General features: G+C 33.3%; 1 protein-coding gene across 1 annotated transcript; it reads right to left on the minus strand.

Moving 5' to 3' along the window:
- Positions 1-1,369: 1,369 nt before the first annotated feature.
- Positions 1,370-4,742, minus strand: LOC139893857 (uncharacterized). The gene is made up of 3 exons (XM_071877044.1): positions 4,287-4,742; positions 3,116-3,246; positions 1,370-2,469 (listed from the first exon to the last, which is right to left on the minus strand). The coding sequence occupies exons 1-3, from the start codon at positions 4,476-4,478 to the stop codon at positions 1,650-1,652; spliced, it is 1,143 nt and encodes a 380-aa protein (XP_071733145.1). The 5' UTR covers positions 4,479-4,742; the 3' UTR covers positions 1,370-1,649.
- Positions 4,743-25,999: the final 21,257 nt, after the last annotated feature.

The following is a 25,999-nucleotide window of genomic DNA, read 5'->3' on the forward strand; positions in this document are numbered from 1 at the left end:
ATAAATTCTAATCATATTAAAATGTTGACAAATTTTGACTTTGACCGAATTTGATTACCAAATTCGATTTTGACACATCAATTGACGTTGACCGATTAATTAAACGGATTTTGAAAAATTGGAACGGATTGCTCTTAAAAATGATTAATCAGGGATTAATCGATTAGTAATCGGGATTTTTACAACACTGCTTCCAGCCTTTTAATTTGTTTTTAATTTAAGTTTAGTGGTTCTACACTTTAACCCTCCCTTACACAAAGTCTTGCAAACAAAGTCATATTTCTCACAAACAAGGTCCTTTTTCTAACAAGATTATATTAACTAGCAACAACAAATTAAATAATACCTTAATTAATATTGGGGTGTTACATGCGCATAATGCGGAATTCACCTGGTACCAAGTCTCGCGTTCGGAGGCTTGTTTACCCAAGGTTTTACCTTCTATGGGGGAGTCAATGTGCTCGTTCATAGCAGAGTTTCTTTCCTTACCAAAAATAAAATAAAAAATACTTGATATGATTGCAAGTACTAAAACCAATTTTTTAAAATAATATACTCCAGTAAGAAATTACCCCTATATACTAAATATACTAATATGCATGGGAAAAATGGTAGTTTTAGTTTTATCCGAATGTCGTTTTGAATTTGCGTTCACACTACACCCGGCCCCTCAAATTCGGCTTCATATACACAACGACCCCCAACTTTCTATTTTTAGGGTAAAAAGCGTAAATATATAATTTTAAAAAAACAAAAGAAAATGATTCCACCCGTATTTTTAACGGGCCCTATCTTCTCGCTCGGTCCGAGTTAAATTTTTCTGAGACCACCGTTCAACTCGAAAAAATCAGACGGACACAACGGGACTAACTATGCGCGAAACGGACATCGTTAAAAAAACACTAAATAACGGGCCCTATATTCCGCTCGGTGCGAGCTAAATTTTTCCGAGACCACCGTTCAACTCGATATTATTTTACGAACACAACGCGACTAACTATACGCGAAACGGACATCGTCAAAAAAACACTAAATATTTCGAGCTATATTTCATACATATACGTACACGTCCAACAAACAACTCAACCTACTAGATATATTAGGTACCAAACAACGTATATACAAATATGACTGCGCGTTTAGATCTAAAAATAAAATTTACTTCTATATACAAAACTTTCAGTTTTCTGAGTCAATTACCAGGACCCCTGAAATCTCATTATCTAGCCAAAACTCCAACTTAAACTTAATGACTTAAAACCGTCCTATCCAACTCGATTCGGTTGCAACCCTAGCCAAACCAATTTATAAACTTTGGACAACAGAACTTAAGAAGACAATTTATAAAGAATAATAAATATACATTCAGTAATTACCATTTTGGTTTCCAAATATTTATAGGAAACTAAATATAGAACATATAAACAGCATCCAGTCTTCTCAGTTCTCACTGCATTTCTCAATACACAAGCCTAAACATCTAATATACAGCTTTCTATCTAAATGTATATTCTTAGCCCCAAAAATTTAAATAATTTTCTTCAATTGATTGCTTTATTTCTATATTTTCCCCCTTCTTTCTATTTCCTCTGTCCTTCGAATTCAATTCCTCGAAGGACCGTATATCGAAACCAAAAGAAGATAATTTACTAATCAATGGCCGCTTTGTTCTTCCGACCACTCATTGGCTTTGGCAACCCATCAAAGATTGGTCTTGTGATGGCTGCCGTAGACAATGCTTGAAGATCTGCTGTCAAATTCAACATAGAAGTAGGCCAAATCGAAGATGAAGATGTGCAATAACTATTATTACTGTTGCTATTACTATATGATTCATGAAAGCTTGGTGAACTTGAAGACTTTTTAACACCACCAGAACTATCTGTAATGACTGAATCCCCTAATTTTAACAGGGGCATGTTTGGTGGACCATCAGCATCACTGTTGGTTCGACTGGTGGCTTTTGGCCTCAAAGCTAAACCTTTTCCGGCAGCCGGTGAAAATGCAGTGGCGGTGTTGGTAGTGTCGGGTCTAAGCATCATCTCTGGGGTGTGATTTTGAAGGTCGATTTCTGATCTACGCCTTCTCATTAATCTGTCATACCATGTATCAGAATCGGGTTTATTTGCATTTGGGGGTGTTGTTACATCAGTATCCATGGCAATTTTTTCTGATAAATCGTTAGCTAAGCTTTTGCATTTTCTGTGAAGACCGAGTGGCGGGTGAGAATTTTGAGGTGGTTTGGATCCGTGTTCTAAGCTGAAAGTAGCTCTAGTTTGATAGGGATCAGTTTTAGATTTTTCATCGGTACCATTCTGATTGGTTGGTTTAAGACCATAATAGTCTCTTAAAGCATCCATGGATGGTGAAACGGTACGAGGAGCAGAAGCTGACAGTTTTAGGGATTTGATGGAGTCAAATAAGTCAGAATGTATACGGTCGGGTGGTGTCATCTCAGACTTATTTGGCCTGCAAAAAATAAAAATAAAAAATACCATGTTAGGTCAATTGGTTAAACACCGCTACAGAAATATATTGTTGTTTTCTCAAACCAAGAAGGCATCACCCTATAAAGTGTGTGTACATTATAAAGCGTTGTATTTAAAAGCTTATAATTCGATATGGTTCATGGCTCAAATTTACTAATTAGGTTCCGACAAATCAACCACTAAGCTACACTTCACACAAGAGAAAAGGGCATCAAGGACGTTATATGCTGGCACAAACATGTAAACTCAAAATCAGCTTGAAATGATGTCACAACAAAAGACATTAATATGGAGCAAAAATGATTTCAAGTACTTCTGTTATTAAAAATGTAAAGTCGGCATTTCTTCACACAAATCAAAGAAACACTTTTTATGTGGATACAAAACGACATATACCCTAAAGTCCGCTCATTACAAGATTGGTATATGATTTGGAACTGCAGGGGGCGGAAAAGATACAAGAATGGTCAAAAGAAGTATGCATTGTTAAGGTAAAATGGTGAAACAGCGTAATGATGAAAAGATTGGCCCTTGCTGTCAGCTATATTTATATTTATATTTGCTATCATGTGTATATATGCATATACAATAGATAAGATTTCACGATATTCAGACATAATCAGTACCGTTGACTATCATGTCCATTTGTCAAGATGGGAGAGGGTGGATGCCTTCCTGGTAGTGGTATGTGAAGCGTCTTGCGGGAAAACATTTGTAGATCAGTTGTCAGCCCATTCATCCTCTTTATGTCAGCCACCTGACATAAGATGCAACGGTAAATACAGAATAAATAAACTAGCAATATCACATTTTAATGTAGAGACGTAAGTCATAATTTGGAGTGGTATTTAAAAGTAATTCAACTTTTTCGGTCTTAACTAACAGCCCATATTTATATATCTCCCTTAGTACACTAAGTGGCTCTACCTCAGAATCACGTACCTCATACATTCATTTAATACCTTTTGGCGACATTCATATAAATATATAAACATCCCTTTAAGTACATAAAATGAAATGATACGAAGTACATTTTATTGATAGAGATTTGTCATCATCCCAAATTGAAAAGACTTGATAACCACTCTATTTGTAACAATCATAACCATAAATACCGTAACTTAATAATTAGTAGTTCCTTCGCCACCTAACATTCACAAATAATTAATTATCATACATCAACTAACAACGTAAATCAGTCATCATCCCTACAAAACAGCTAAGCTTGTAACTTGTCTTTGTCCCCTACGAAAAACTATCTGCCAAATTTCAACAAGTTTAACATTCCTAGCATACCATTCCTCTAACCAACACATGATAAACAGTCATTCATCAATTTCCATCATATAAACGATAAAATTGTTCAAAAACGTTACCACGCTAGAAGTAACACGTTCTAGTCGAAAGTACTAATTTCTACAACAAAACCATATTATATTAAAAATAATGTTCAAACAAGACATGTAGCACTAACATAGTATTAATTCTCCATGATAGAGATTTATTCACCAATAACAATCAAGGTAAACACAATTATTTTAAAAAATCATAAAATTGCTTAAATTTTTTGGTCATACTTGAAAGTTGAAACAAATTCTTTCTTACACATACACCTGATCACATGAACACTCACAAAAAGTAACTTACCAAATTTCCATAAAAAGACATATCACAGTTCAAACACATTACGAATTACGTAAAATGAATTAACCAAACTAATTTATTAATAATTTAATTTAATTGCACTCGATAATTTAATATTATTAAATTATTAGATTAAAATATAAATAAATATACCTCAACACCATACTTAATTGCCACACCAGCAAGCGTATCAAATTTTGTTACAATATGTACAATATATCCCAAAACACCACCGCCACCACCACTAACCGATGAATCATTATCAAACAGCTTCGTATGTGGCGTTGATTCCATCAATAATCTCCGATCTAATAATTGATTCCAATCAGCGTTTCTTTTCTGCATCTTTATATTCTCCAATTAACAACATATCTCCTAATTTTAGAATCCGAAAACCTTAACCTAACCCTAAAATTGACCGTACATTGCTCCGATAATTATATACATGACGATGAATTGATCGACGAATCGTTTAATGAGAAACGAATTAAATAACGGTCAATTAAATGATTGATTGAGGATTGTAGATCTTGTGGTGAATTGATTTGTAGAGATTTGTTGTTGTATGTATAAATACATGTAACGAAAGCTTGTGTGTGAAAAAGTGATGGAATTTTGGAATGAGAGAAAGAAAGAGAGAGAATGAAGAAGGGGGAAGATGATGATGTGGTATGTGTATAAATGGAAGTCTTTCTTTTTTTTTTTTTCTAAGAAAGAAAAAGAAATTACTCGACGTGTTCCAATTTTTAGATTTTTCAAATTTTTATTACTCTACTACTCATACTATAACATTATTTTAATAGTTTTATGAGCTCGTGCGTGGCACGACATTTGTTAAATTGGTAGTCAATAACATTAATATTGATAGTTATCAAATATATAATACAATTACAATAAACAATTTTTTATTGCAGATAATATTTCTATCAATAACATTAGTATTGAATACTAATGCATAGATTATGAGTCTGTTCGTTGAAATCATTTTAACTTCAATTGACAAATAATCGATAAAAATACCAAACACGAGCTCCTAAAAAGTTGTTTTAAAACCGATCGTTAAGAATAATATTTTATGTTCATCTCGAGTTGTATATGTTTTTAGTACAAACTAAATTCATTATGTTAAAATTTTAAACGAAACAATATCTATAAAGATTATCAAATAACCATTTTAACTTCAATTGACAACATGAGCCAGTGCGTTTATATAATATTTTACAAATATTATGAGAAAACTATAAATTAATTTTATATGATATAAAATATCATTCATAAATAATAGTATAATTATAATATCAATAAAAAATATCTATTTTATAATTTTTATTACAATAAAAAAATATTGTAAATGATTTTTAATATATGACCATTTATATATATAAATATCATCAATCAATATTTATATTAAAATAATATATCAGTTAATAAAATTTCATAATAATAATATCTGTGTATTAAATTAAATTATTTAATAATTCGATTAATATATGAAAATAACAGATAGACTGACACGTGTCAAGAATAAATGAGGAGTTGACACATGACATGAATTAATCAGGAGTTGACACGTAGGATTATTGTCACGCGCTTTATATAATGTATAGAAGATAGATAGAAGATTGATAGATATTTTATTATTTTATAATAAAATAATATATATATATATATATATATATATATATATATATATATATATATATATATACATTAATATTATATATTAAATGAATTTTTTATTATTATTACTATTTATATTTATATATTAATATTAATATTAAGTTTTATTATTATTATATTCTATATATTAGATTATATAATATTATATTATTTATTAGTATTATATTATTTAGGGCTAATGTTCCTGTACAAAAAAGAACATTGAATTGAATGACGGTGGTCTGAGATGTTGAATTGAACTGAATTTGGGTTGATGTTGAACGTGACTTTCTAATCGGCCTGTAGGTTTAATCTAATAGTTGGAAACAAATTGAGAAGAAAGTTATCAGAAGGACGTAGACTTTGTTCGTAGCAAATAGATGTTACTTGAAAGTATCACCATTGAATTATACTATGAAGAATGAAAATGTTCGATTGCTGATGAATGACCGGGAATGGAAAGGGTGAGATTGAAAGAGTTTTCAAATGACCCCTATGAATGATCGTTACGTAATGCTTCCCGTGTAAATTATTTGAGGGCATTTTCGGGAGTTGTTAAAGGAAAAGTTGATTTATTAGCTAATAAGAGTAGAGGATTAATTTAGACCATTAGATGAAGGGATATGTGATGGGCCTTTTTTAATCTTGAGAAAGGGGTTTTTAAAATATTTATTATTTAATAAAGATTCTCTTTTAATATATAGGATATGATGATAGGAAATGATAGGATATAAAAATATAAATAAATGATAGAAAATGATCTTGTACCGATTCAAGTCAAATTGTTAAAATGTAGACACCGTTAACTTTAGGCAGTTGGTCTGTTTTAGTTAAAACTATTATTTTAAGTTTAAAATATTAAATATAAGCTAGGTCTTTATTTACTTAATTCAGTTGCTTAAAGTTTAGTTTGTTACGGAGTAGTTTTAAAATTTTCAATTTTTTATTGTGTCGACTCCAACCCATTATTTGATTGCCTCCTCGTATGTCGGTGGACTACTTACGTTGGTCCCCCATTTCACGACTTAATTCAATAGCTGTTTCTAATTTTTAGTTTTTGTTTTCTTATACAACAACAACAAAACCCAATATCACATAAATGGTGTGTATAGGAGGTGATATGTAGACAATTTTTCTCCTATCTGAGAATAAAAATAATTTATTTCTCCACCCAGAGTGAAACACTCTCAAAAGTAGAGAATGTCATCACTCTCTCTATTCGACGGATAAAGAGATTGTTTTCGAATGGACATCCTACAAATAAGTAGATTTTTATAAATAAATAAAAAACTAAAATAAAATTGAGACGTCATGCAAATGATATAATCAAATTTCTATGGATTTTAAAATATATCTGAAATTCAATTTAAGCTTTAAACGGCAGTTAAGACGCCAATAAATTGACGTTTACTGTTGACTCAAAAATAGAACCAAAGTTTTTGTTTTCTTATGTAAACATCAAATCAGAATATAGAGTAGTAATGAAGAGTAGTATTTCAGTTTCAATAATAATAATAATAATAATAATAATAATAATAATAATAATCTTATATTATTTTTGTTCGATAATACTAAATTATCAAGTGAGAATCTCATATCTTTCGATACTTTTTTTCTGTACGAGATCATTCAATGGGGACTCAACCACTCACGCGTTTATCTTCCTGCAGTTGCATAATCCGCCTTCAACTGATGGTCAGGAGGAAAATCGGTCGTATCCGAAGACATGAGCGATAAAACTTCCCTCACCCACTGCCCCCGTAATTCGATGTGCGGAAGACATCATTTAAAACCATAAATTACATGTTTCTCTAAAGGGTTTTGATAAACGTAGCCCTAAGGGCTACGTTTAAGCATAGTTTATAAACTTTGTTTAATTTATTACAATGCATATATAATTTATTTTAAATATCGACTTTTCTATATAAATTTGATATTAATATTATTCATGACAGGTTTAAATTATAAATATGAAATAAAATTATATTTGAAATGTTTAAGAGTAGTCCTTAAGACTAAGTTTATTATTTTCCTTCTCTAATAACTTTTCAATGCATAATGTATCAAAACTTAAAATACATATTTGGAGAAATATAAAATTGTCTTTAAATATTAATTACTCGTATTGACATAATTCAAATTTTATTTTATTTTTCTTCATAACCACTTTTTCATTTAAATTGAATTGATGATGATGATATTCACACTTACTAAAACTTAAAATATTAATATTCTTACAAGGGTGTTACCTGAAATTTCAATAATTTATATCTGAAAAGATTTTTTTATATTCTTTTTTTGTTATTGTTAAAATTAATATTTAATTACTAACTATAATAAAAAATTGAAATTACATTTTCAATACACTTTTCATTCTCTAGTTCACTAGAGAATAAGCCTAGAATTCTCCATGATATTTTTATTTATGAATTTTTCTAATGATAATTTTAGGGCTTTCATTAAAAAATAAAGTAATGCAAAAGTGATATTATATTTTGTAATTATTTTTTGTAATAAAGTATGCGTGTTGGAATTTTTTTAAAAATATTCTTTAGAGTTGTAAGTAGAAAAAATTCTTTATTTATTAGGGAAGAGATCACTTTACATAAATTTATTATTATTCATTAACTAGACAGCCAATTAATGATGAACGTTATGTATGTTGACTATGATTTGTCTAAATGAGACACCACTTGCATAATATTAAAGGGAGTTGATCCGTACACCACCTTATTTTTGCCATACACCACCAAAATAATTATTTAGACAGTTTTACCCTTCCTTTGAGAAGTTAAGGGGAGTTGGTGGTGAACAAAAGGAAGGGTAAAAATGTCCAAAAAATTTATTTAGTGGTGTATGGCAAAATAGAAGTGGTGTACGGATCACCTTCCAATATTAAATGTCCTTATAATTAAAGTTGTAATTATAATTTTCCTGCGAATAAACTTTTATTAAATAATCCTAAAATGAGTTGGATTGAAGATGCAAAAAGTGATTTAAAGGAGCGGTGTGAATGAAATATTTATAATATGAGACGATCAAATTATTATTTTTTGTAAGCGAGAAAAACCTCCTATTAACGAGTACATTGGTTCCCCAATAGAAGGTAAAACCTCTGGTAATCAAGCCCCCATGAGTGCGAGACATGATACCGGATAAATTTCGCATTATGCGTACCTTCTAGTCACACTACCTTTTTGAACAATTTGACATAAACAGGAATTGAACCCGGGTGATGTGCTTCATTGGACAACTCGGTGGCCACTCAGGCAAACCTTAGTGGTTTGAGACGATCAAATTATTCATTGGTGACATTGGCAATTCTACCCTATGAGTCATTATATTAGACGATAATAGAGTCCGAGTTTGTATGTGGCTTTAGAGTCCATTAAGCTTTAAACCTATTGAACCTAAGCTCACATACAAACTTGGACCTTATTATCATCTAATAAAAGCCAATCACAATTTCAGTTTATTCACTCAATTTTTTTAACGGCGATATCGGCATCGAATGCTCTCATTTGTCACTCACACACGCGTTAGGAGATAACCCCATTCGCGACGATGTTGGCAGTACCGTCGAAGGTTGAGAAAACCCCTCAGAGACAGTGGCGGGCCCAGAAATTTTTTTCACCGGAGCGATTTTTTTTTTAAATGTAGGGATTTTTTTTAATTTTTTTTTTGCAAAACATGGAGGTGTTGGGGAAAATTATAGAGTTTTTTGAGCAAAATTTGAATTTTTTTGGGCAAAATACGAAGATTTTTGAGCAAAATATGAAAGTACGAAATCGACCGATTTTTACAATATAATATCTTGTAGATCAAGGAAACTACGAAACATCAACAAATCGGAACTTACCTTTGTGGTCCAGTGGTTCACCCCTTTGCATTTGTGCAATGGGATGGGGGTGGGGAGGTCTGAAGTTCGAGTCTCTCCCCTTAAAAATATTCGTGGGATTTATTTCCCGAAAGCCGAATTGTCCCGGGGAAGGTTTTACCGACCCGTATTCAGGTTCCAGGTCCGATCGCCTGCCCCTCGAGATGGTATAAGGTTCGGATCCCTATAATGCGGTTCCGGTTTTCTGTCCAAAAGCGCGTGCGTGGCAAATTCGATGCCAACAACTTGCCTTTAAAAAAAATCAACAAATCAATCGATTTTTACATTCCGTAATTAATTGATATTCTGTACATTTTAATTTCCTTATATATTATGGACACACACACACACACACACACACACACACACACACACACACACACATATATATATATATATATATATATATATATATATATATATATATATATATATATATATATATATATATATATATATATATTCTCGCGTTATTAGTATATTATTACACCATTACAACATGTTTGTTTTTTAAAGATGGTACAACACTTTTGTTTTTTTGGGTTTAAGCTACAAATAGATCACATACTTTTACTTTTGTCACCTTGTAAACTATATATCCTAAATAATACCATTGTACTACGTAAACTTTTAAATAGTGTATTCACATAAACTTCAAAACTTTTTTAACCAGAAATTGAAAAAAAAAAAAGTGATAACGTGAAATCCTACATGACGATGACTTGGTATTACAAGTAGGATTAATGTTACTATTTAATTTCCCTTTTTTCATACAAGGTTGCAGCAAACAAGGTGGTTCAGATAGTTCTAATCTAACTTTAAATTTAATTAAACTCTAACAAAACAAAATCTAAATTCTAACTTTAAATTTAATGTTTAATTTTCCCCTTCGTAACCCATTTTTCAAACATGGTTGCAGAGTCGATTAATCAAGGTGGGGTTACCACCAGCAGCAAACAATGTGGTTCACTATGGTTGTGGGTTTCAATTGGGGTTGCCAGCAGCAGCATATTCCATCAATTGGGATTACAACTTATTAAAAAAAGTTAAACCAATTTCACCCAAATTTTTAAGAGAGTGTATCTTTCCGTTCGGGTTTTACTTATGAAGTTTGGGGTTTTAATTAGATAAACAGACACAGCTGAATGGTTAAGGGCGGTGATAGGTTAGCGAGTGGTCTCGGGTTCGAGCCTGGTCATGAGCATTTATTTTTGGAACGCGAGTTAAATTTATCCGACGTCATCGTTCAACTCAAAATAATTTTATGAACACAACGCAACTAACGATACGCGAAACGGACGCTTTTTAAAAAACGTTAAATATTCCGGGTTATCTTTCAGACATACACATACACGTACATTAAACAACTCAAACTAACTATATTATATCGATGATACCATTCCCCTTTTTTACGCGATTTTCCTGGCGTTAAAAATGCGCAGGCCATTAGGTATACTATGTACTAACCACGTGTATCCAAATACACCCGTAGCAATGCGTTTTTAATTCTGTAAATACATAACGCTACGTTAAATATGAATATACAATCCGAAAGGTCCTGCCGCATCGCGCAAGTCGATATTTTTCTAGTTATAATCATAATTGGAACCATAGAGTGTACATATGACACAATATGGAGTTGTGAACAATACAATATATGATCAATATGCATATACAAAATAATAGTTCAGCTTAAACCACAAATGATTACAACATATTTATGATCAATATACATTATACATAAAATATAATATGGGTAATGTGTATTACAACAAAAAAACAAAAGGTTTGAAGTGGGTCAAATAAATTTACCTTAAAAACTCATGGATAATTCTTTTCACGAAACCGAACCAAAACTTGTGAAACCGAACCGAACGGATATTATATGGTAGGATCCTCGGTACGACTTGGTTCAATATTTTGGGACTATTGGACGGATCGAACCGAATTATTTTGGGCTGATCCGTACCATACAAAAAGGATTTAAACGCACCATATATACCTACTTAAATTGCATAATACCACATACACCTATTTTAATCAATTGAATGCGTCCAAGAAGTGAAGCACCATCGCTACCGAAGTAGTGGCCATAAACTCTGCATCTCAATTCTACTTAATTCTCACAGATACAACATGATGAAGCACCTTCACCACTAAAATACCATCGTTTATTAACATTAGATAAAAACCAATTTAAAGTCGATAGATTCACTCACTACATCAAAGCTTAAGTAGCAATTTTACATTTTGTGCTCGTTTCCATTTATCCGTATTTAACTAAATCATTTACTTTACGACTAAACCAATAATTGATCATCAAGGTTCAAAAACCCGTAGACAGATTATAGATATACTTTGTACTTGTATTAGTCGAATATATAATTGAACAACTGTGATGCTCTATCATACAAAGACTAGAACGACGATGGTGCCTCGGTACTGATGGCGCTTATCATGTTGAATCTGTAGGAGATAAATAGAATGGAGATGTTGGATTTATGGCCACCATTTCAGTAGTGTTTCACTTATTGGATGCATTTAATTGATTAAAATTTGAGTGTATGCAATATTATGTACTTTAGGTGGGTGTCTATGATCCTTATAATTAATTAGAATATGTATATGTAATATTATTCATCTTAAGTGAATAAATACGTGATCTAATATCTAATTTTAAGAAGGAGATGTATGATAAAATTTCATAAAAGTATATGAATATTTAAACAAGCGAAAAGACTCGTGGAATCACGGCTTTGTTTAATCGAAACAGCTTAATAATATGTTTTAGGTATTAAGTGAATATAAATGTTTTTTTTTCAAAAGCAAACTTCAAACTCCGAGTGCAACTAAGGAAAAGCCGGTTGCGAGAGGGCAACCGAAGCCAAGCTACTACTTACACCTATACATCAATTAGCCGACCAAAACTACAAAACTCGACAACTAACGTAAAAATGAAACAAGGATCGACTATTACAATGAGGATAATAACCCACTCGGGTTCGAAATCCAATTTAACCAATCAAACGAATGAATTTTTTCTCGCGACGAAATCCACTTGAACATTTGGATTGTATTTCACTAAGGGCCATCGGAATGTTCCAAGTTTTGTTTTGGAAGATGATTTTATTCCTAAGACCCCAAATGTGGTAGAGCCCAATCCAAACAATTGCTTGCCATATCACTTTACCCCGATCCGACATCGATGTTGAAGCTTTTCCTTCGATTAGTACTTTTAAATGGGTAGGGGTGAAGTTGTGAATCCCCCACCATTTAGCTATACGTAGCCAAAGACCTCGAATCCGATCACAATCAAGTAAGGAGTGTTCTACCAATTCCTAATCATCGTTACACACGGGACATCTCACAATATGAAGATCAATGCCCCTATTATCAATTTCAAGTCACACCGGTATTCTCCTCTTTTGCACCCGCCAAATAAAAATCTCCACTTTTTTAGGAACTAATATGTTTTTCAAAGTAGCCTCCTGTGAAGAAAATTGCTCCAACATGTTTGTCTCTAAAAGATTAGATAGTTTTTTAACCGTGAACATACCATTTGAGGCCAAAGGCCACGACCATTTATCTCTTGAGTCAAATTCGAAGGAGTAGCGTGATATCATCTCGATCAGCAGCTGCAGTTCGCCCTTGGTTCTGTCTCGCGGTTCTCTGCTCCAACACCATTCGAATAAAAAACCCGAGTCTGAAGCTCTAATTCGATCAGAAATTCTGACTTCTTTCTCTGTTTCTAGTCGATAAATTCTTGGGAAAAGAGTACAGAGTTTGTCCGCCCCGATCCAGTGTTCTAACCAAAACGCCGTCGAGTCACCACTTCTAATTGTTTTGATGAAGGAATGTTTGAACGAAACCTGTAATTCTTCCATGGCATGACCTGCAATAATAATATTACCCCAAATGGTTGGTAATACGGAGCAGTTAAAATCACTCCCCATCACCAAACCACCACAATTCCCGTAAATACTTTTGATTAACTTTACCCCAAGTGATTCGATAAGGTATTAATGACCCGCGTACAATATTTGAATGTAAACGTTAAATTCATTTAGTTTAATGACCCGTGGAACCACGAATTTCGACTAAGAAACTTGTCGTTATTTTTACAAAAATATTGATGTACTTAACTTGGTCTGAATAAATGAAATACATTCATTCTCTTACCACCATCTTCCAATTTTCATTACAATTACTGGTTTCCTTATCATAAAAACCTAGATTACAATCTTTTATTGAGACATGTAGTTCAGATACATATGTAACGTAATTAATCTTGTAAAGAGAACTCATAGTTGAATAATAATAATAATAGTAATAATAATAATAGTAATAATAATAGTAATAATAATAGTAATAATAATAATAATAATAATAATAATAATAATAATAATAATAATAATAAAGTTTGCTTTAAAAGTGAGTATTTATATTTTTAAAATAATTATTAGTAATAAAAAATGACTCGTGAAATTTTTTCAAAAATTAAAATACAATTATTATATGAACGTTGTACAGTATGCATCAAAGTTTGTATATGTGTTCATGGGGTGCTTTGTAAAAGATTGTACAATTTGTTTTAAAGTTTTTACATATGGTCATGGGGGTGTTATATTATAAGGTTGTACATAATGCTTCAAATATTGTACATATCGTTATGGGGGTGTTTTACCATAAGGTTGTACATAATGCTTCAAATATTGTACATATAGTCATGAAGTGTTTTATTATAAGACCATACCCAACCGGGCGTGAGTTTTACTCCGTCAGTCCTACATGGCCAAAGTGACAGAAACTGACGGCCCCTAACGGGGCGTTAGTCAGTTTGGATGTCATCCGTCAGTCACGAACGTGACCCAAGGTGAAGGATCCGTCAGTTTTTGTCCCACCAATCACAATTTTTCATTATATATATTTTTATTTTTAATTAATTTTTTTCCACCCCATTTTCAATGTGATTTTACCACATCACCCTACTCAATATTTAACACATAAAACTGACACACACGGTTATAAAATGTCAGAAATTGACACTGCCCAGTCATAATTAGATAAAGTGCACTAACTGCCCATGACGTCACAGTCAGGGTTGGAAATGGTCTAAGGTTGCACATAATGCTTCATATATTATACAATTAACATGTTAATATTTTTATTAAATACAATTATTTTTTTATGACATCATCATGGAGGGCTTAGATTTTTTCTATATATTTTTGAATTTTTTTTAAGCTTGAATAATCCTTATTTATGACATCATCATTTTAGAAATTTATATGATACTATAAAAGATTGACACCAATGAGGTGATTCTCACACACCATTTTTTAATCCATATACGTTTTTGTCTCATAAATTTACAGTTATATCCCTGAATTAATATGAGAAGTTGAACTTATATTATTATTGTAAGTATAATTCAGCATATAATAGGTAATTAGGTGTACATGAATTAAAAAGTGGTGTGTGAGGACATCACTCTTTTGGAAACATATATTGTAACGACCCGACTTTTTCGACTTGTTTATGTGCCTTGTGATTTTAGCGAAACTGCATATTTGTGCGTACTATGCTACTTTATACTCTGGAACCTTTATATACATGGTTTACTTTCATTTATATGTTAAAACGTGCCTTAGAGTACGTAGGATACTTAACTTGATCACCGGAAACCTTTATGACCGTTAGTGTCACTTGACGTTACGAACAAACTGCGTACTGCGTACACGTTTAACTTTTGTCGTAATCGGAATATTATGACTACGAAATCTTAATTATTATTTTATAATAATAATTACTTGGGTTTTTAGATGCTTAATTATGCGTAGTAATTTAATTATGCTTACTAGTTAGTCTTGGTGACCCAATAATAAGTAAGACAAATGTCCATTTATTAAAGGAAACATGCTAGCATTTATGTCAAGTATTATCCTTAATGTTGCATGAGATCCTAACATAAGCACCAACTTTAGACAATCATTAACCAAAAAGCAAACTTTTGTCCCCCTTGTCCCCCCTCTAAATCACGGCCACCTTCACCACCACCCTCCCCCATTCACCTATAAATACCACCCTTATTCCATCCATTTAACACTTGCTTTCATTTGTAATTCACACACGCACTCTCTCTAATTCTCTCTAGTTCTTTCTCTCTCTAAAAGTGTAAGTATTTTGAACTTTTCTTCTTCTTCTCCTTCTCATCACTACGAATTCATCATCATCATCATCATGGGTCTAGCTTTTTAGCTTTTGATCTTGATTATATCTTGTAGATTCAAACATGGATTTGAATCCTTCAAGAACATGAAAGATTCAAGCTTTCTAGCTTTGAATCTTTACCCACTTTGTAGATCTATATCTTTTAACTTTAAATCTTGTTATTTTGTTATAAAGATTCAAACTTGTGTTTGTAATCTTCATGTAACTTAAAGATCTAAGGTTTATGCTTCAAGATCTTCAAGAACAATCAAGATGCAAGCTTTCTAGCTTGGATCTTCATATCTTTTGATGGATCTAAGTTTTCTAACTTATGATCTCATTATTTTGATATAAAGATCAAAACTTGTGTTTATGGTCTTCATATAACTTAAAGATCTAAGATTTATGCTTCAAGTTTTTCAAGAACACTAAAGGTTCAAGCTTTCTAGCTTTGTGACCTTATAACTTGTGTGAAAGGGATCCAAGCTCTCTAGCTTAGGGTTTCATCACCTCATTTAACTTAGATTATGTTCATACTTGTTTGATTGATGTAAAGTTTGTAGCTTTAGTTGTAAATGTAACTTGTAATTGTAGTGACCCGAACTTTTCCATATTTATATATATTAATTGAGATTGATATTTACATGATTAAATGTTTCCAACATGTTAAGCAATCAAACTTGTTAAGACTTGATTAATTGAAATATGTTTCATATAAAGCAATTGACCACCCAAGTTGACCGGCGATTCACGAACGTTAAAACTTGTAAAAACGACATGACGATATATATATATATATATATATATATATATATATATATATATATATATATATATATATATATATGGGTATACATATGGTTGACATGAGATTATGATAAGTAAGTATCTCCATAAGTATATTAACAATGATTTATATACATATAAACAAGACTACTAACTTAAGGATTTCGAAACGAGACATATATGTAACGATTATCGTTGTAACGACATTTAAATGTATATATATCATATTAAGATATATTAATATATCATAATATCATGATAATATAATAATTTAACATCTCATTAGATATAATAAACAATGGGTTAACAACATTAATTGAGATCGTTAACTTAAAGGTTTCAAAACAACACTTACATGTAACGACTAACGATGACTTAACGACTCAGTTAAAATGTATATACATGTAGAGTATTTAGATGTATTAAAATACTTTTGGAAGACTTCAAGACATATATCAAAACACTCATACTTAACGAAAATGGTTACAGTTACTTTTCCATTCTTTTCTTTCATCAAGAATTCTAGTCGTATTCTTACCCGTATTATACACAGCTTCAAAACGTACTTACTATGAGTATATACCAATAGGAACTAGCATGGGATTCCACTCTTGATTATGTTATGTATGACTAATCAATTTTAACTTCTACCATGAGCTAGTCAACTAACTAGAACTCCTTTTAACCCCACTCACCACTCACCAATTACCACTCATCATTCACTCCATTTCACTTCCAATTCTCTTTCTAATTCTCTCTCAACACCCACACACTATTATGAATGTATTTTTCTAGTAGTTAATCATCATCTTCATCAAAAATCACTTCAAGAATCAAGCTATAATCATCATAGGAAGAACACTTCAAGAACACTTCAAAAATCCCTTCAAGTTTATTAATTTACTTTCAAGCTTTCTAATTCATTCCAAGTAATCATCTAAGATCAAGAAACCTTTGTTATATACAGTAGGTAATCTTTCTTATTCAAGGTAATATTCATATTCAAACTTTGATTCAATTTCTATAACTATAAACTATCTTAATTCGAGTAAAAATCTTACTTGAACTTGTTTTTGTGTCATGATCCTACGTCAAGAACTTTCAAGCCATCCAAGATTCTTTGAAGCTAGATCATTTCTTGTCATTTCCAGTAGGTTTACCTACTAAACTTGAGGTAGTAATGATGTTCATAACATCATTCGATTCATATATATAAAACTATCTTATTCGAAGGTTTAAACTCGTAATCACTAGAACATAGTTTAGTTAATTCTAAACTTGTTCGCAAACAAAAGTTAATCCTTCTAACTTGAGTTTTAAAATTAACTACACACATGTTATATATCTATATGATATGCTAACTTAATGATTTAAAACCTGAAAACACGAAAAACACCGTAAAACCGGATTTACGCCGTCGTAGTAACACCGCGGGCTGTTTTGGGTTAGTTAATTAAAAACTATGATAAACTTTGATTTAAAAGTTGTTATTCTGAGAAAATGATTTTTATTATGAACATGAAACTATATCCAAAAATTATGGTTAAACTCAAAGTGGAAGTATGTTTTCTAAAATGGTCATCTAGACGTCGTTCTTTCGACTGAAATGACTACCTTTACAAAAATGACTTGTAACTTATTTTTCCGACTATAAACCTATACTTTTTCTGTTTAGATTCATAAAATAGAGTTCAATATGAAACCATAGCAATTTGATTCACTCAAAACGGATTTAAAATGAAGAAGTTATGGGTAAAACAAGATTGGATAATTTTTCTCATTTTAGCTACGTGAAAATTGGTAACAAATCTATTCCAACCATAACTTAATCAACTTGTATTGTATATTATGTAATCTTGAGATACCATAGACACGTATACAATGTTTCGACCTATCATGTCGACACATCTATATATATTTCGGAACAACCATAGACACTCTATATGTGAATGTTGGAGTTAGCTATACAGGGTTGAGGTTGATTCCAAAATATATATAGTTTGAGTTGTGATCAATACTGAGATACGTATACACTGGGTCGTGGATTGATTCAAGATAATATTTATCGATTTATTTCTGTACATCTAACTGTGGACAACTAGTTGTAGGTTACTAACGAGGACAGCTGACTTAATAAACTTAAAACATCAAAATATATTAAAAGTGTTGTAAATATATTTTAAACATACTTTGATATACATGTATATATTGTTATAGGTTCGTGAATCAACCAGTGGCCAAATCTTACTTCCCGACGAAGTAAAAATCTGTGAAAGTGAGTTATAGTCCCACTTTTAAAATCTAATATTTTTGGGATGAGAATACATGCAGGTTTTATAAATGATTTACAAAATAGACACAAGTACGTGAAACTACATTCTATGGTTGAATTATCGAAATCGAATATGCCCCTTTTTATTAAGTCTGGTAATCTAAGAATTAGGGAACAGACACCCTAATTGACGTGAATCCTAAAGATAGATCTATTGGGCTTAACAAACCCCATCCAAAGTACCGGATGCTTTAGTACTTCGAAATTTATATCATATCCGAAGGGTGTCCCGGAATGATGGGGATATTCTTATATATATGCATCTTGTTAATGTCGGTTACCAGGTGTTCACCATATGAATGATTTTTATCTCTATGTATGGGATGTGTATTGAAATATGAAATCTTGTGGTCTATTGTTACGATTTGATACATATAGGTTAAACCTATAACTCACCAACATTTTTGTTGACGTTTAAAGCATGTTTATTCTCAGGTGAATACTAAGAGCTTCCGCTGTTGCATACTAAAATAAGGACAAGATTTGGAGTCCATGTTTGTATGATATTGTGTAAAAACTGCATTCAAGAAACTGATTTCGATGTAACATATTTGTATTGTAAACCATTATGTAATGGTCGTGTGTAAACAGGATACTTTAGATTATCATTATTTGATAATCTACGTAAAGCTTTTTAAACCTTTATTGATAAAATAAAGGTTATGGTTTATTTTAAAATGAATGCAGTCTTTGAAAAACATCTCATATAGAGGTCAAAACCTCGCAACGAAATCAATTAATATGGAACGTTTTTAATCAATAAGAACGGGACATTTCAGTTGGTATCAGAGCGTTGGTCTTAGAGAACCAGAAAATTTGCATTAGTGTGTCTTATCGAGTTTGTTAGGATGCATTAGTGAGTCTGGACTTTGACCGTGTTTTCTTTAAAAATGATTGCTTAACATTTTTGTTGGAAACTATATATTTTTAACATATGAATATTATGTGATATATTAATCTCTTAACGTGTTTGATATTATGTGATAGATGTCTACCTCTAGAACAAGTCCCATTGACTCACCTAATAATAATGAAGAGTCAAATGTAAATTGGAATGATTCGTGGACTGATTCACAAGTTCCCGAAGAGGAACCGGAAGAAGAGTCGGAACCGGAAGAAGAATCGGAACCGGAAGAAGAATCGGAACCGGAAGAAGAAATAGAACCGGTGGGGGAAATAATAAAACGGTTAAGTAAAAGAGAATCCTCAACCAACCGACCAAGGTTAATTATGGTCAATGGTGTTTCCGCCAAGGAAGCAAAATATTGGGAGGATTACCAATTCTCCGATGAATCGGATTCCGACGAGAATTCCGATGATGTTATAGAAATTACCCCAACTGAATTTAAAAAGGCAAAAGAAAATAATAAGGTAAAGGACATAAAAATAGAGAAATCTAATTCCAACCCCGATGAACTTTATATGTATCGTCAACCCCCGAAGTCCTTAAGTTGTAACAATGACCCGGGAACCTCTAAACCACCAGGTTTTTCTAAACCAATGTGGACAACGACGGCTCGTATTAGGGGAACATCATATATCCCTAGAAACTTGGCAAAACGAACCAAAACCGAACAAGAAGAAACGAGCGAGTCGGAATAAGATAGTTGTATTCGTGTGGTGTAATATATGTAATATAGCGTGCTTATGCTTTATGATATATGTAAAAATTGCTTGTATTAATAAGTATTTTTTTTTATGAATCTAACTCTTGTCTATTTTACAGTATAAAAACACAAAATGGATAGACAACCCAATATTTTAAGAGACCTACCCGGAGACATGATTGATGAAATCTTGTCTAGAGTCGGTCAGAATTCCTCGGCACAACTATTTAAGGCGAGATCAGTTTGTAAGACATTCGAAGAACGTTCCAAGAATGCCTTGGTTTATAAAAGGCTTTCGTTCGAAAGATGGGGGATATCCCATTGGAAAATCCATAAGTTACGATGTGTTTACTTTGATGCATATATTGCGGGGAACCCAAATGCTATTTTACGCAACGGGTTAAGAAATTATTTTGACTCAGTATATCCGAATATAGGACTTCGTGATTTAGAAAAAGCGGCTAACATGCAACATAAAGAAGCATGTTATGCTTACGGGTTAGTAATGTTCGCTTCTCACCAAAGTGAGAACAAAAACATCGGACTACAACTATTAAACAAAACGTTCCCACAAGTGACGGAGTCGGTAATTGGGGTAGGAAATGAGGTTTTTAGGTTATTACGAGACTGTTGGTCATTACGTAACCCTCGTCCCTTTGACGACGTTACAACACGCTGTCTTATCAACGGCCATAACGGTTATGTTCCACAAGACCAAGGATAGGAAGTAGTCCTAGTAAAACAGAATGCATGACTTGTTTCTGGACGTATGAATTACGTGTCTTTATTGCCTTTGCTGAACGACTTGTATACTAGCTAGAATTATCTTCACAACTATCTTGTATCAAATTTATTGTGTGCTATATTTCATGCTTTATGTAAAATAAGCGGTATTGTAAGTTTGTAAAATATTGTATAAAAGTTTGAACGCGAAATATTATTACAATCAGTTTTTCATATAGAATTGTAGTAGTTGAATTGTATATTAGCTACTAAGTATGAACTTAACGGGTAGGTACTACCCGAATTTAAACTTATAAAACGCTAATATGAAGAAAAAGCTTTTATAAATGAGTTCATATTATGCTACGAAATACTATTAACTACTCTTAATATTCTGTATGATTAACTTGTTCCATTTGACTATTTTGAAGGAAATGGCACCGACTACTCGACACACCGTGAATATGAATGAAGAGGAATTCCGTACTTTTCTAGCTTCAAACATAGCCGCAGTACAGGCTGCGCTACATACCAACAATAACCTTGGACCTGGCAGTACAGGAAATCGTGTAGGATGCACCTACAAAGAATTCACTGCCTGCAAACCTTTGGAATTTGATGGAACCGAAGGACCGATCAGATTGAAATGGTGGACCGAGAAGGTCGAATCGGTGTTTGCCATAAGTAAGTGTACTGAAGAGGACAAAGTGAAGTACGCTACGCATACCTTCACAGGTTCTGCGTTAACATGGTGGAATACCTATCTAGAGCAAGTGGGATAACATGATGCGTATGCACTACCGTGGTCAGCATTCAAGCACTTGATGAACGAGAAGTACCGTCCCAGAACCGAGGTCAATAAGCTCAAGACAGAACTTAGAGGGTTACGAACCCAAGGATTTAATATTACCACGTACGAAAGATGATTCACAGAATTGTGCCTATTGTGTCCGGGAGCATTCGAAGATGAGGAAGAGAAGATCGACGCGTTTGTGAAAGGATTACCGGAAAGAATCCAAGAAGATATAAGTTCACACGAGCCCGCCTCCATACAACAGGCATGTTGAATGGCTCACAAACTAGTGAACCAGATTGAAGAAAGAATTAAAGAACAGACTGCTGAAGAGGTCAATGTGAAGCAAGTCAAAAGAAAGTGGGAGGAAAACGGTGATAAGAATCACCAATACAATAACAACAGCAATTACAACAATTATCCCAACAATCGCAACATCAATCGCAACTACAACAAACGGCCCAACAACAACAACAACAACAACAGCAACTACAACAATCATCCCAACAACAATAATAACCGCAACAACAACAACAATCAGAAGCAGCTATGCCAAAGGTGTGAAAAGTATCACTCGGGGTTCTGCACCAAATTTTGCAACAAGTGTAAAAGAAATGGTCATAGCGCGGCGAAGTGTGAGGTCTACGGACCAGGGGTTAATAGAACGAAAGGAACAAATGGTGTCGGAACGAGTAATGGTGGAGCAAGTAGTGTCGGAGCAAGTTATGCCAATGTAGTTTGTTATAAATGTGGAAAACCGGGCCACATTATTAGAAATTGCCCGAACCAGGAGAACACGAATGGACAAGGCCGCGGAAGAGTTTTCAATATTAATGCGGCAGAGGCACAGGAAGACCCGGAGCTTGTTACGGTTACGTTTCTTATTGACAATAAATCTGCTTACGTTTTATTTGATTCGGGTGCGGATAGAAGCTATATGAGTAGAGATTTTTGTGCTAAATTAAGTTGTCCATTGACGCCTTTGGATAGTAAATTTTTACTCGAATTAGCAAATGGTAAATTAATTTCAGCAGATAATATATGTTGGAATCGAGAAATTAAACTGGTTAGCGAAACATTTAAGATTGATTTGATACCAGTAGAGTTAGGGAGTTTTGATGTGATAATCGGTATGGACTGGTTGAAAGAAGTGAAAGCAGAGATCGTTTGTTACAAAAATGCAATTCGCATTATACGAGAAAAAGGAAAACCCTTAATGGTGTACGGAGAAAAGGGTAACACGAAGCTACATATTATTAGTAATTTGAAGGCACAAAAACTAATAAGAAAAGGTTGCTATGCTGTTCTAGCACACGTCGAGAAAGTACAAACTGAAGAAAAGAGTATCAATGATGTTCCTATTGCAAAAGAATTTCCCGATGTATTTCCGAAAGAATTACCGGGATTACCCCCACAGCGATCCGTTGAATTTCAAATAGATCTTGTACCAGGAGCTGCACCAATAGCTCGTGCTCCTTACAGACTCGCACCCCGCGAGATGAAAGAACTGCAAAGCCAATTACAAGAAATTTTAGAGCGTGGTTTCATTTGACCAAGCACATCACCGTTGGGAGCTCCTGTTTTGTTTGTCAAGAAGAAAGATGGTACATTCAGGTTGTGTATCGACTACCGAGAGTTGAACAAACTTACCATCAAGAACCGCTACCCACTACCGAGAATCGACGACTTATTTGATCAACTACAAGGCTCGTCTGTTTATTCAAAGATTGACTTACGTTCCGGGTATCATCAAATGCGGGTGAAAGAAGATGATATTCCAAAGACTGCTTTCAGAACACGTTACAGTCATTACGAGTTTATGGTCATGCCGTTTGGTTTAACTAATGCACCAGCTGTGTTCATGGACCTTATGAACCGAGTGTGTGGACCATACCTTGACAAGTTTGTCATTGTTTTCATTGATGACATACTTATTTACTCAAAGAATGACCAAGAACACGGTGAACATTTGAGAAAGGTGTTAGAAGTATTGAGGAAGGAAGAATTGTACGCTAAGTTTTCAAAGTGTGCATTTTGGTTGGAAGAAGTTCAATTCCTCGGTCACATAGTGAACAAAGAAGGTATTAAGGTGGATCCGGCAAAGATAGAAACTGTTGAAAAGTGGGAAACCCCGAAAACTCCGAAACACATACGCCAGTTTTTAGGACTAGCTGGTTACTACAGAAGGTTCATCCAAGACTTTTCCAGAATAGCAAAACCCTTGACTGCATTAACGCATAAAGGGAAGAAATTTGAATGGAATGATGAACAAGAGAAAGCGTTTCGGTTATTGAAGAAAAAGCTAACTACGGCACCTATATTGTCATTGCCTGAAGGGAATGATGATTTTGTGATTTATTGTGACGCATCAAAGCAAGGTCTCGGTTGTGTATTAATGCAACGAACGAAGGTGATTGCTTATGCGTCTAGACAATTGAAGATTCACGAACAAAATTATACGACGCATGATTTGGAATTAGGCGCGGTTGTTTTTGCATTAAAGACTTGGAGGCACTACTTATATGGGGTCAAAAGTATTATATATACCGATCACAAAAGTCTTCAACACATATTTAATCAGAAACAACTGAATATGAGGCAGCGTAGGTGGATTGAATTATTGAATGATTACGACTTTGAGATTCGTTACCACCCGGGGAAGGCAAATGTGGTAGCCGATGCCTTGAGCAGGAAGGACAGAGAACCCATTCGAGTAAAATCTATGAATATAATTATTCATAATAACCTTACTACTCAAATAAAGGAGGCGCAACAAGGAGTTTTAAAAGAGGGAAATTTAAAGGATGAAATACCCAAAGGATCGGAGAAACATCTTAATATTCGGGAAGACGGAACCCGGTATAGGGCTGAAAGGATTTGGGTACTAAAATTTGGAGATATGAGAGAAATGGTACTTAGAGAAGCTCATAAAACCAGATACTCAATACATCCTGGAACGGGGAAGATGTACAAGGATCTCAGGAAATATTTTTAGTGGCCGGGTATTAAAGCCGATGTTGCTAAATACGTAGGAGAATGTTTGACGTGTTCTAAGGTCAAAGCTGAGCATCAGAAACCATCAGGTCTACTTCAACAACCCGAAATCCCGGAATGGAAATGGGAAAACATTACCATGGATTTCATCACTAAATTGCCAAGGACTGCAAGTGGTTTTGATACTATTTGGATAATAGTTGATCGTCTCACCAAATCAGCACATTTCCTGCCAATAAGAGAAGATGACAAGATGGAGAAGTTAGCACGACTGTATTTGAAGGAAGTCGTCTCTAGACATGGAATATCAATCTCTATTATCTTTGATAGGGATGGCAGATTTATTTCAAGATTCTGGCAGACATTACAGCAAGCATTAGGAACTCGTCTAGACATGAGTACTGCCTATCATCCACAAACTGATGGGCAGAGCGAAAGGACGATACAAACGCTTGAAGACATGCTACGAGCATGTGTTATTGATTTCAGAAACAGTTGGGATCGACATCTACCATTAGCAGAATTTTCCTACAACAACAGCTACCATTCAAGCATTGAGATGGCGCCGTTTGGAGCACTTTATGGTAGAAAGTGCAGGTCTCCGATTTGTTGGAGTGAAGTGGGGGATAGACAGATTACGGGTCCGGAGATTATACAAGAAACTACTGAGAAGATCATCCAAATTCAACAACGGTTGAAAACCGCCCAAAGTCGACAAAAGAGCTACGCTGACATTAAAAGAAAGGATATAGAATTTGAAATTGGAGAGTTATCTCAACAACTCGCGGCTGTACATAACACTTTCCACGTCTCGAATTTGAAGAAATGTTTTGCTAAAGAAGATCTCACTATTCCGTTAGATGAAATCCAAATCAACGAAAAACT

Source organism: Rutidosis leptorrhynchoides, chromosome 2, assembly GCF_046630445.1.
Source record: "Rutidosis leptorrhynchoides isolate AG116_Rl617_1_P2 chromosome 2, CSIRO_AGI_Rlap_v1, whole genome shotgun sequence".
NCBI lineage: Eukaryota > Viridiplantae > Streptophyta > Magnoliopsida > Asterales > Asteraceae > Rutidosis > Rutidosis leptorrhynchoides.